The 10,911-nt window shown below is 40.0% G+C and overlaps 1 protein-coding gene across 3 annotated transcripts; it reads left to right on the top strand.

Moving 5' to 3' along the window:
* The first annotated feature begins 283 nt into the window (after positions 1-283).
* On the top strand, positions 284-10,502 carry LOC115365396 (uncharacterized). Of its 3 annotated transcripts, XM_030060381.1 has the most exons (13): positions 284-423; positions 2,661-2,744; positions 2,982-3,052; positions 3,350-3,421; positions 3,516-3,764; positions 4,024-4,095; positions 4,356-4,421; positions 4,560-4,583; positions 5,169-5,220; positions 5,310-5,357; positions 5,459-5,527; positions 5,918-6,019; positions 10,399-10,502. In XM_030060381.1, the coding sequence occupies exons 2-12, from the start codon at positions 2,740-2,742 to the stop codon at positions 5,997-5,999; spliced, it is 810 nt and encodes a 269-aa protein (XP_029916241.1). In that variant the 5' UTR covers positions 284-423; positions 2,661-2,739; the 3' UTR covers positions 6,000-6,019; positions 10,399-10,502. The 3 variants fall into 3 exon arrangements, 2 of the variants coding, with proteins under 2 accessions (XP_029916241.1, XP_029916242.1); XR_003928760.1 differs by lacking the exons at positions 5,918-6,019; positions 10,399-10,502 and adding an exon at positions 5,037-5,083 and having other exon boundaries at positions 5,459-5,494; XM_030060382.1 differs by lacking the exons at positions 5,169-5,220; positions 5,310-5,357; positions 5,459-5,527; positions 5,918-6,019; positions 10,399-10,502 and adding an exon at positions 4,827-5,145.
* The last annotated feature ends 409 nt before the right edge of the window (positions 10,503-10,911 follow it).

Here is a 10,911-nt window from a genome sequence, read left to right as displayed (position 1 = left end):
ACGGAATGAAATGAATGGAATTGCAAGTAATATCTTTTAAATAACAGTAAGATTACTCTCTCCTCCCATAGACGCGAAACTCCCTTCCATTCACCCCTTCCATTGTGTTAACAAGGTAAGCGTCAGTGTGTTTTGGGGCGTGCGTGTGTGGAGCGAACTGCGTGCGTCCTATTGGTTGGTGATTAGGCTGCTGCGTGGCAATTGGTTAATCTTACAGAGAGCCGCCAATCAGATGTGGAGTCCCTGACTCCACATCTTCCCTGACTGAAAGCACTCCCGGCAGTCTTGAAGGCTCGTCTGTCACTCCCTTCGTGTGAAATATCCCACTACACGTTTGAGGCTTATCACTGGTAAATCCAAAGGAGAGGAGGAAAGGCACTAAAGGGAAAACAGTTTCTCGGCGCGGACTAACATCTTCTCCAGGTATGTCCTGCGGGCGAGCCGCGTGTGCGGTGTAGCTTGTTAAAGATACGCAAAGTGGGCGACTTTGCCCCGGTTGGGGGATTCCTTATATTTTTGTCATGGAGCCGCCAAACAGCCACAACGCTGCTTACTCTGGTAATAGTGATCTCAGTTGTGAACTGTCAACATCGGTCCCTGACGCGCAGTTTACAGAGTATTGACAGCCACAGATTGTTTAGGCTGTTCTGTCATTGTCTGTTATTAACCTGTGAGGTAAATAACATACATCGAAAGTGGTATTTGGGGTCCTTTCTAATAATAGAATTGGTTTCGCCCCTTATGTTTTTGTCAGCAGTCACGTCCAGAGCGCCATATCCCCAAACCCATTTGATGTATCGCGATGAATTTTGGTGCCAACCTTCATGTTGCTTAGAGGATTATTTCCTTACATCGCCACGTGTGGGCGTCTGCCTTAGAATTAATGCGGCTGTAGGTTCAGTCACGAGAGTGAACATTTGCTAGCTTACATTTTTATTATTGTTGTTTTGAGTGACTGAATCTTATTAGGCGATTTCATGAAATAATGGGGGTCCACTAAGAAGAACTTTTTCGTGCCATCATTTATCAAAAGACTATTATAAACTAGTGATGATAATTATACTAATGACGTTTCGAAAACAATATACTTTTCACCAGTATAATGTAAAGGGTTTGTTTGAACCTATATAGCTTATAAACATCAATATTTGATGTACATCGACTTAATTCAAGGTCAAGGTAAAGGCTTTTGCCATTTCTCACATAGTGAAGAGGCGCTCTTTTCAGGAATCAGTGAGGATATTAATAGTAGGTATCATCTGTATTGCTAAACTTACTAAACATGCGTCTACATTGCGTCTGCGTTGACTTTTTTTTTTTTTTTTTTTTTTTTTTGCCAGTGTGCTGATGCTTTTGCCCCGCTGGAAATCGGCGGCATGTCAGTCACATTGCAGGTTGGTCGGTAAGCAGTTTAGGTACAGAGGGCCATAAATCCCAAAAAAATATTGCGAAATACTCTCGTGAAGGCTGCGTGCCGTTTTTCTAGTCAGGCCATATATCTCCAAAAGGTGTTGTTGCATTGTCATGACATCTGGTGACAGCATTCATGTTGGGTCGTCAACTTTAGTGACTTCATGACATTTCCCGTTGCGCCACCGTCAGGCCTAGCGTGGCTACTGTTAGAGATAACTTGTTTGGTAATGAGCTTGATGCTTTAAATTTGAGGCTCATATTGGGCCACATTGATTTGAAGTGACTGTATCCAAGTAATTGAATTGTTTAATATATAGTATAGCTGTCTGCCAGCAAAGCCAGTCATCGGATTAACACTCAGCACTGCTCTCCACACCCAAGCCCGTATTTCAGCTTCAGTAGCTGTGACTTGGGGCACAGGAAACAGCGAATGAAGTCGAATCAAGTCTTCCATCTATCCTTTACACCCCACTCTTGTCCAACCTTGCCACCCCTCTCTCAGGTGCCTCCTCACTGGTGGAGTAAAAGCTTGCTTGCCGCTGTCACAACCATCTTAAAAGAGGCCTTGCTTGGACACTGACAACCCCAACATCAGACCTGTTTCACATCCCCAATTCCTCTGGAGTGTGTCGTTGTTGCCTCTCTTAAACGTCTCCACACAAGGCAGCTACATGAACTATTTCAGCAAAGGATGCTGGCTGTCACTTTGTTTGGTTTCAGCACATTTTGTTGTATCCTCTCGCAGTGCCGTTATTTGTTTAAGCTGCGTTTTTTAGTGTTTACTTACTACTTCTGCTCTCGTTGTGTTTGCATTTGACCCAAGGCTAGACTTGTTGTATTTGTAGTTTTATTACTAGCTGAGCATTTAAATTGTAAAACAAACTCACACTTGACAAATCTAGGAGGAGTGCCGCTCTAATCTCTCCTTTCTCCTATCAGTTTCTAGATTGATTTTTTCCCCCCACTATAGCCAATAGTATGTAGAGCAGCATGTCAGAGTGTGTGTGTCTGTGTACCACAGTGTGTACATGCTGCCAGTGTCACATACAAATGAGGAGAGTGGAGATTTTTCCCATCATGATTCCACCAGGATTGATCCCAGTTTTTCATACTTGCCACCCTGTGTATGTTTTTTTGAATAAGGTTCAGGCCTACAACTATTTGTATGTGCCCTCAATGGATAATGTTATATCATAAGTTTATGTAATTTTTACTGTAAACATCCTTCTTCTCTGTTTCATTCTTAGGTGTAAAATCCATCCTGAGTGCTTTTGCCATCGTCCAGAGAAACACTGAGAGAAGGGAAACTTGATCTCAGAGCAGAAAATGGAGTAAGTTTATGTCTATAGAGTATACATTTATGTTAATATCTTGAGTTAGAAGTTAGTGGGTGCAATCCTTTATTAGATGTCAATATGCTGTCCAATACATGAAGTCTCTCCAAAAGAGTACAGACTAAACATATTTGTTTTGGTTTAATTTTGGAGGCCCCAGTGATCATAACTACATATTTCATATTTGGAGAGGTTGTGCAACATGCCTGTTCTAAACTAATTTTTCTTTTGCAGATCTTCACAGGAAACAAACCTCCCAAATAGAAGCAGCTCTCCTGTTGTTTGGGCGATGGCTGTCAGCAAAAGTAAGGACTAAAGGTGTAGTGGGGCATCGGGGGGAAAGAGATGGTTACAGTTGAGTCATGCAGGATGGCCAAGCATTGGTAGTGTCGAGGAGGGAGAAGTTGCTGTTTTTCACTAGAGAGAGTGAAAAGGCTGATGACTAATGAAGAAGTTGATAGAAAGGCTTTTGATTAAGCTGTTGGGATGGATTTTTATAAAGCTCCCAGGTTAGATTAAAGGAAGTGTGGATGGAGGCTGCAGTAAAAGGGGTCTGTGTCAGTCATCAAAGAGTCTCTTAATGGTTTTATTTTTCTTGACAGAAGTATTTTGCATGATTGTTCTCATGCATCTAATGAGCCCCCCAGAGAGTGCTCCAACTGCAGCAAGCGGAAGTAAGTCTCAGTCTCCTGTTTATACCTGTGTGAAACTTTCTTTGGGAAAACCTGTCATTTATGTCACTTACCTTATAAATTCATGACTTTGCAGATGCTGTGGGAAATAGATCTTCACCTACAGTGTTCGCCTGCACAAATAAAGGATGCAAGGTTGATCTAGTATGGTGCCAAGATGACAAGGTTTTCGACAATGGTGACATTCCAGACTGCAAAAGTCATCACTCATGGCAATCCAGGAGTGTCTGTGAGTGTGATGGTCGAGTGATGGTAGTCCTTGATGGAACTTATTCCTGTGAATTTGAAGGGCCCGATGGCACCATTGATGGTGAATACTATACAGGTAATCACTTTTACAAGTAGATGCCTCGACCTACAGTGTCATTTTCAACAAAGATTCAGTTGATAGCTTTTTTTGTTTTTGTCTTGAGTAAACAATTCATTCAACACACAACAACTGCTGGCATAGAGATGTTGAATTATAACCTTATATACAAGGCTCAATGCCACATGACTGGGAAAGGTGTGATATGTGAGATGCATGAATGAATGTGTGGAAACTACAGTTTAAATAGAATTGTTTTTATTTTTTTTACTGCCAGCTCCTGCCAGCTGTTTTCCCCCGGAGGGTCGCCGCCAGAATCAGTCCGACAACAGCCCAAAGGAAATGCAAGGTGCATAGCAAAGACTCCAAAAGTGCATGTGATAAGAATGAAGTCATATGGATATGTAGTGTATATTCTGAGAATACTTTTAGCTAGCCTCTGTAGCCAAGACTTCCCTTGGCCACACTGTCAGTGGTGGATAGCAACATTAGATAATGAATCAAGTCATTTTGTTTATTGTGCACAGTGGGAAAAGAGAACGATGTACTTTGATCTATGGAACAGAAAACTAAAAAAAGAAACGACATTTTTACTTTTTCATCGCAAAGGTGGAGAGAGTAACAGCACTGACAGTGCAGGAGCAGGGAATGACCAGGAAAACCCCCCAAACACAGGTACAGGGGCTTAACAGTCCAAAATATGCATGCTGCTGTTGCAAGTGTGTAGTCGAATACAAATGCTAAATGTTGTTTGGCTTTAATGTACTCGTCCTGTTTGTATATTGAGTTTATTCTACCTTCTCATTACTGTAGGTGCCATCGTTGGTGGAGTTGTGGGTGAGTACTGAACATCATTATATCATATCTGATCAACATTGTTTTCAACTAACCTGTCATGTTTCCTTTGTTTTATTCTTTTATTTTGTTCTTTTACACATTTTATTGTTTTTATTTCCTCCTTTGTTTTATGTCTTCATTTGTTTCTACATGTTTTACTGTCTTTACATCTTAATTTGTTTTATCTCCATCTTTAATATTTCTTATTGACATTTTGTGCTGCCTCTGCTGTTTGTTTTTCAGTTGATTGCTTGGTATGCTGTACTTGCCTGTTTTATAGGCTACTCTTGTTGTTTCACTTTATTGTCAAGCATTCTGAGCTTTTTGAGAATAATAAATCTGCAACTTTGTCTGCTCACGCCATGTTGGGTTTCTGGAAAATAAAGACTTTTCTCTTTTACTAATCGTACTTGCTTCTGCTCTGTCTGGTTTCTTGACCTGCTCTTGTTCAAGGCTGGGATGCTTGCGCTTCAAACGCTCTTCAAACTAAAGATAAGAAGGTGAGATTTAAATGTTATGATGTAGTGTGTGCATCATGTATTCATGTATGCAGTTATTTGAAATATCCATCTCTTGTTCCCTTAGGTGGGCTGCTTGGGATTGTGATTTTGACTGTAGCTGGGATCTATCTGAAAAGGTGCAGTTCACAAAACATTTTTCATAGAGATGTGCTGATGGTTTTTACTGGAATTCAAGTAGAATTTAAGTATTGCCTGCTTCCATTAGGTACCTTGACAAGCAAAAGCGAAATAGAGGGCAGAGAGAGCCACAATGGTAAGTAAAAATACTTCATTCACTACATTACTTCCCTGAAAACCTTAATCATGTGAGATTGCATTGCCACAACTTCATGTTAAATATAATCTTTTTTTCAGTGAAAATGGAGAGGCTGTAGCCCTAAACAATCTGACACCCGCTGGGAATCCTGTGGGAAATGGAGACAGGTGTGTGAACACTGAACAAACAGTGAAGCCGGTAACACTTTACAATAAGAGTACAACAATTAATGTTAGTTAACGTTAGTTAATGCTGTAATGGTTAATTAACTATTAGTTAATGATTATTATGGCATTTACTAATGTTAATATCTACAATAACCCTTTAAAAAAATATAAATTTATACCTTAGTATGAACAGCATTAGTAAATGATTCTAAGACACATTAGTTAACGGTTGGTTAACTGTTACTTAATGTTCATTACCTGTTACTTAATGTTTATTACGGCATTAACTAACATTAATTGTTGTACTCTTATTGTAAAGTGTTACTGTGAAACCTATAGTGTGTGTGTACTGTAGTGTAAAGGTAATCACTCTGGGATGTCCTTTTACAGGCCTGATGCTGATGATGATCCTGGATCAGACCATGGAAACTCTCCCTTTCATGACCGTGGAGCTGACAACCCAGCAGCCTAGACACCAGCTCCACTGCACAATCCCTCAAAAAATCACTAGTAGTACTAGTTGGCTAATTTTTTTCCCACTAGTGTCACTATAGGTCAAAAATCCTCACTAGTGCCACTAGTTAGGGCAAAAATAACCACTAGTGGCACTAGTTGCATCATTTAGATCTTACTAGTGTCACTAGTGAGGCTTACAGTCTTTACTAGTGTCACTAGTGAACACAATAAATGCTCACTAGTGGCATATCTTTGGTCTTACTAGTGTCTCTAGTGACACCTTAAACGTGTACTAGTGTCACTAGTGAACATCAAAAATTATAAGTAAATACTCACTAGGGTCACTAGTCACACTAGTTGACCAAAAGGAGGCTTCCTATTGGCTCCCAAAACAATCAATCAACCCAGCCAAAATTAACCCTCTAAAGCCTGGTGAGATTTCACTGCTGTTTTCCAGTAGCTTCTTGCTTATTTACCATGCAGAATAAAGCATAAAATTGTGTGTAATTTCAGGAGAATTATTTTTTTCTGTTAACAGTGAATCAAAAGGTACTATAGTAAAAGTGAAAGTCCTCCATATCAAACATCGTTAGATAAAGGTCTGGTTTTAATGGGCTTCTCTTTGGGATACAGCTCATTTGCACACACACTCATGATAGAGCGTGGTGGAGACACTGCTGTCGACAAAGGTTCTGATATTAATAACAGGGAGTATGTAACTACAGAACGAAAAAAAAGAAACTTTGCTTCCTCCATGTTGCTGTAAATATATCATTTATTCTAAATGTTTATTTTTTTCATTTATTATTTTGATGTTTACTCTTCCATAATCTGTTTTGATCTGGAGAATCAATGTACTGTGCCTTAGTATTTCTTATTTGTTTATGATAATGTAATTGGCAAAAAATTATATCAACCACAGCTAGAACGGGAGAGCTGCCACTCAATAAATGTGGATTTATTGTTGGATTGTAGCTGTTTTATTTTGAAATAGACTTCTATATGACCTGAATAATATCCTAATAAATTAATATTTAATCAAACTCTCAGTTTTAGTCATGGCAAACTGCTAAAATAACTGTTATACCCTAAAAAATACTGCAAAATACTTCAAAACAGCTCATCACAATTCAGAGAGGCACTTGAAGGCCCCACAACACACGGACCAATCAAATTCATTGCCCTGCCTGCTTCATTTACATGTAGTAGGATATCTGAATATATACTCAAAAGGCTTGCCATAGTGGCAAGCCGTTTGAGCATATATCCGGGTTTTTGTTAATGTGCCGTTTGAGCATATATTCAGATATCCGACTAGTGCCACTAGTAGGATATCTGAATATATACTCAAAAGGCTTGCCATTATGGCAAGCCGTTTGAGCATATATCCGGGTTTTTGTTAATGTGCCGTTTGAGCATATATTCAGATATCCTACTAGTGCCACTAGTGTTACTAGTGCCACTAGTGCCACTAGTGCCACTAGTGCATATATCCGGGTTTTTGTTAATGTGCCGTTTGAGCATATATTCAGATATCCTACTAGTGTTACTAGTGCCACTAGTGCCACTAGTGCTACTAGTGCTGCCTAAAATCTTTACTAGTGTTGCAAAATTCTCACTGGTGACACTAGTTGCACCTTTTATTTTTAACTAGTGTCACTAGTGAGGACCAAAAATGGTCACAAGTGCCACTAGTAAGGTCAGAAATGGCCGCTAGTGACACTAGTGGCATGCAATTTGACTTTACTAGTGGCACTAGTGCGCGCCACTAGTGACACTAGTGATCATTTTTGGTCCTCACTAGTGACACTAGTACAAACATTTTTTCCTAACTAGTGCTATAGTGGCATGCACTAGTGACACTAGTAAAGTCAAATTGCATGCCACTAGTGTCACAAGCGGTCATTTTTGACCTTACTAGTGGCACTAGTAAAAAACAAAATTAGGCATCTAGTGACACTAGTAAGGACTAAAGGCGTAACTACTGTCACTAGTATTACTAGGAAACCAAACCGAGCGAGCTGATTGGTTTGTTTGAACTTGGGAACCAATAGGAATCTTCTGTTTGGTTACTAGTGACACTAGTGACACTAGTTAATATTTTGGCATTCACTAGTGACACTAGTAAATATTTTAGGCATCACTAGTGACACTAGTGAGCATTTTTGGCATTCACTAGTGACACTAGTAAATATTTTTGGCCTCACTAGTAGCACTCACTAGTGTCACTAGTGAGTGCAAAAAAAGTTAACTAGTAGGATATCTGAATATATGCTCAAACGGCTTTCCATCCGGTCTTTAAGTGTGACGTAACACCCTTTCAAAATACTATTTCCGGGTCCAAACGCTCTGACAGATACTCAAAACAAACGACAATGGCTTAACCGGTGAACTTGTTTACAATCACTTCTTTCTTCAGTGAGGTACCTGCGAGAGTCAAAAAAGGCTAAAACTCCTTCAATTCCAACAAAAAAAGAGAGTTTACGAGGTTGAGGTGAGTTAGAAGTTAGCAGTAAGCTAGCTAGCTAGTTGACATCTTATGATGATATGCCAAAAAAAAACGCACAGGGGTCGGTTTCACAAAGCAGGTTTAGTGAAGACTCTGAGTCTGTTCACCCTGAAATGAGGGAAACTGAGAGAAAGAGGGGTAACTGTAGCCTGTCTCACAGAGGGAGGTAACTTAAGCTCTCGGTCAGTTACCGCAGTAACAGACTCCATGAAACTAACCTGGTCGGGACCGTGTGTGGCTGAAAGAGTGTCCGCCCTCTTTCAGCCACACACCGTATTTAACTTCCTCATTCATTCAGTCAGCAGGCGAGTTTTGGTGTGGCATATTTGTTCTGCCGTCTATTATTTAAAATAATAATAATTAAAAAAAAAAAAAAAAAAAAAAACAGTCAGTATGCCTTTATTAGAAGTCCATTAGTAGTTAGGTGGAGACTTTTTTTCACGAACATGGCATGTCCTGTTGACAGCGATCCCGTGGATGAAGGTGCAGTGTTACTGCGCACAGAATTAAATATTCGTCGGGAGATTATGCCAGAGTTTTACCTGTTTGAACAATGTTTTTATATTTCATCTTAAACTGCCGCCAAGTGCGCTTCTCCCCCGCGGCATTGCACCTAAATGAAATAAATTAATAGGCTACCATTCAAGCAGTTTCCCCCTGTAATATTATTGTGATTGCAGCGGACTACATTTAAACTTATGCACTGACCGGAGCAGCAGTGTTCTCCCACGCCGTCTCCCTCTGCTTTGCCGCTGCAGCGGTGTTGCACTTTTTTTTTTTTTTTTTTTTTGAACATGTTCAAACTCGCTGTATGAATGCATTAAGATTTCCAGTTCAACTGGGGTGAAAAACGCAGCCCGACGCTTCCCCGTTGCCATGGTGACTCGTCAAATCGGGGCTCCATTGACGCTGTCATTTCTTTTTATAGCTGTGGTGCACACACTTAACTCCAGGTGAAACTACTCCGAGTTGATCAAACTAATTCAGATCAGCTGTCCTGGAACCGAAAACTAGACTGTTAAGTTAAGACAGTTAAAACTAACTGAACTCTCAGTAGATCAACTGAGAGTTCAGGCTCAGACTCGGTTTGTTGAACCTGCTTCGTGAAACGGACCCCAGGACTGCTATAACTTTTGACGTAAATTAAGATGAAAAACTTAATATTTATATATGTTCTCTTTCTCGTCGCTAGGAAAGCGGTAGAATGACAATGGTATCGTTTTTTAGACTCAGATCTGTTAGAACAACCAGGAACACAGCACTGCGGCATATTGAAATGAGGAGGATTGGACCCGGAAATAGTATTTTGAAAAGGTGTTACGTCACGACTTAAAGACCGGATAGGCTCCCGTCTCAGGCCAACCTCCAGCGTGAGACCGTTGGGACCGGAAGTGTGCACAATAAACTTCAAAATAAAACCAAGTTGTCGATTTTGTAAGAGAAAACTTCGTCGCTGATTTATATTTAACTAGTAAACTTTGAGACGTGAAAGAGATCACTTTCTTAAATATATAGCACTTTTGATGTTGTCTACCTTTTATTTGTGGCATTTACCACAATTACACCAGTAACATCAAATATTAGTCCTCCAATGGGGTAAACTCCAGGTGCACGTACAAGAAATTTCAAATAAACCTTTAACCTGCTGCATCAATTTATAAACTTTTATCCTAAGAAAAACCTAACCTTTAATCTAAGAAAGACATGTAATCAGATGCCATAGGTACACGTAAATGTCGGAGTCTCCTTCTTCTTGTTGTTTGGCCAAAATGCCGGAGTCCTTCAGCAGGTGTGAAAAAAGTTTGTTATTTCCGGTTATTTGTGGTCTCACGCTGGAGGTTGGCCTGAGACGGGAGCCTGCACCGGAAGACGCCTCACGCTGGAGGTCTGCAGCTAGACCCCTCTCTCTTTTTTCCCTCCTATTTTTCCTCTGTAACATAGAAGGCATAAGACGCTGTTGTAACCAGATAAATGTGTTTATTTTACTGTGCTGCTGTATTATATGCTCGCTTTTCCTTTCCTTTTTATTTAAATTATTTTTTGAATAAACACTTAAACGCTTCCTGACATAACTCTACCACAAGATGACGGTATTGTCCCTTGTATCCAACCCAGCAGTGACCAAACTTTATTGCATCCAGGGCTTCCACACAGATATGCATGCTTACTTGATAAGACTTTGCTTTATAATGAGACTGAGATCCTCTGACTGCCAAATGATACCGACAACTCTTAAATAGTATATTATACTGGGGGTGATAACAGCAGAGAAATGGCAATATATGATCAAAGTGGACATTCTTACACATGGTATCATTGTACTGATTAGCTGAATGAATTAAAAGTTTCTAAAATTTAAAGTTATTAAAGGTTTAGTGGGTGCGGACTGGAAATAAGAGGGGCGCTCGATTCATGTCCA

The sequence above is a fragment of the Myripristis murdjan genome, chromosome 9 (assembly GCF_902150065.1).
Source record: "Myripristis murdjan chromosome 9, fMyrMur1.1, whole genome shotgun sequence".
Taxonomy (NCBI): Eukaryota; Metazoa; Chordata; class Actinopteri; order Holocentriformes; family Holocentridae; genus Myripristis; species Myripristis murdjan.
Note: the sequence above shows the minus strand (reverse complement) of the source record. Positions and strands in the feature narration are given on the sequence as shown.

Bases quoted from the DNA above. Each gene is read 5' to 3' on its own strand.
- LOC115365396 (XM_030060381.1), top strand. The intron at 5,221-5,309 runs GTGCAGTTCACA...TGCTTCCATTAG, and splicing joins GCTGGGATCTATCTGAAAAG to GTACCTTGACAAGCAAAAGC. The intron at 5,358-5,458 runs GTAAGTAAAAAT...TCTTTTTTTCAG, and splicing joins GGGCAGAGAGAGCCACAATG to TGAAAATGGAGAGGCTGTAG.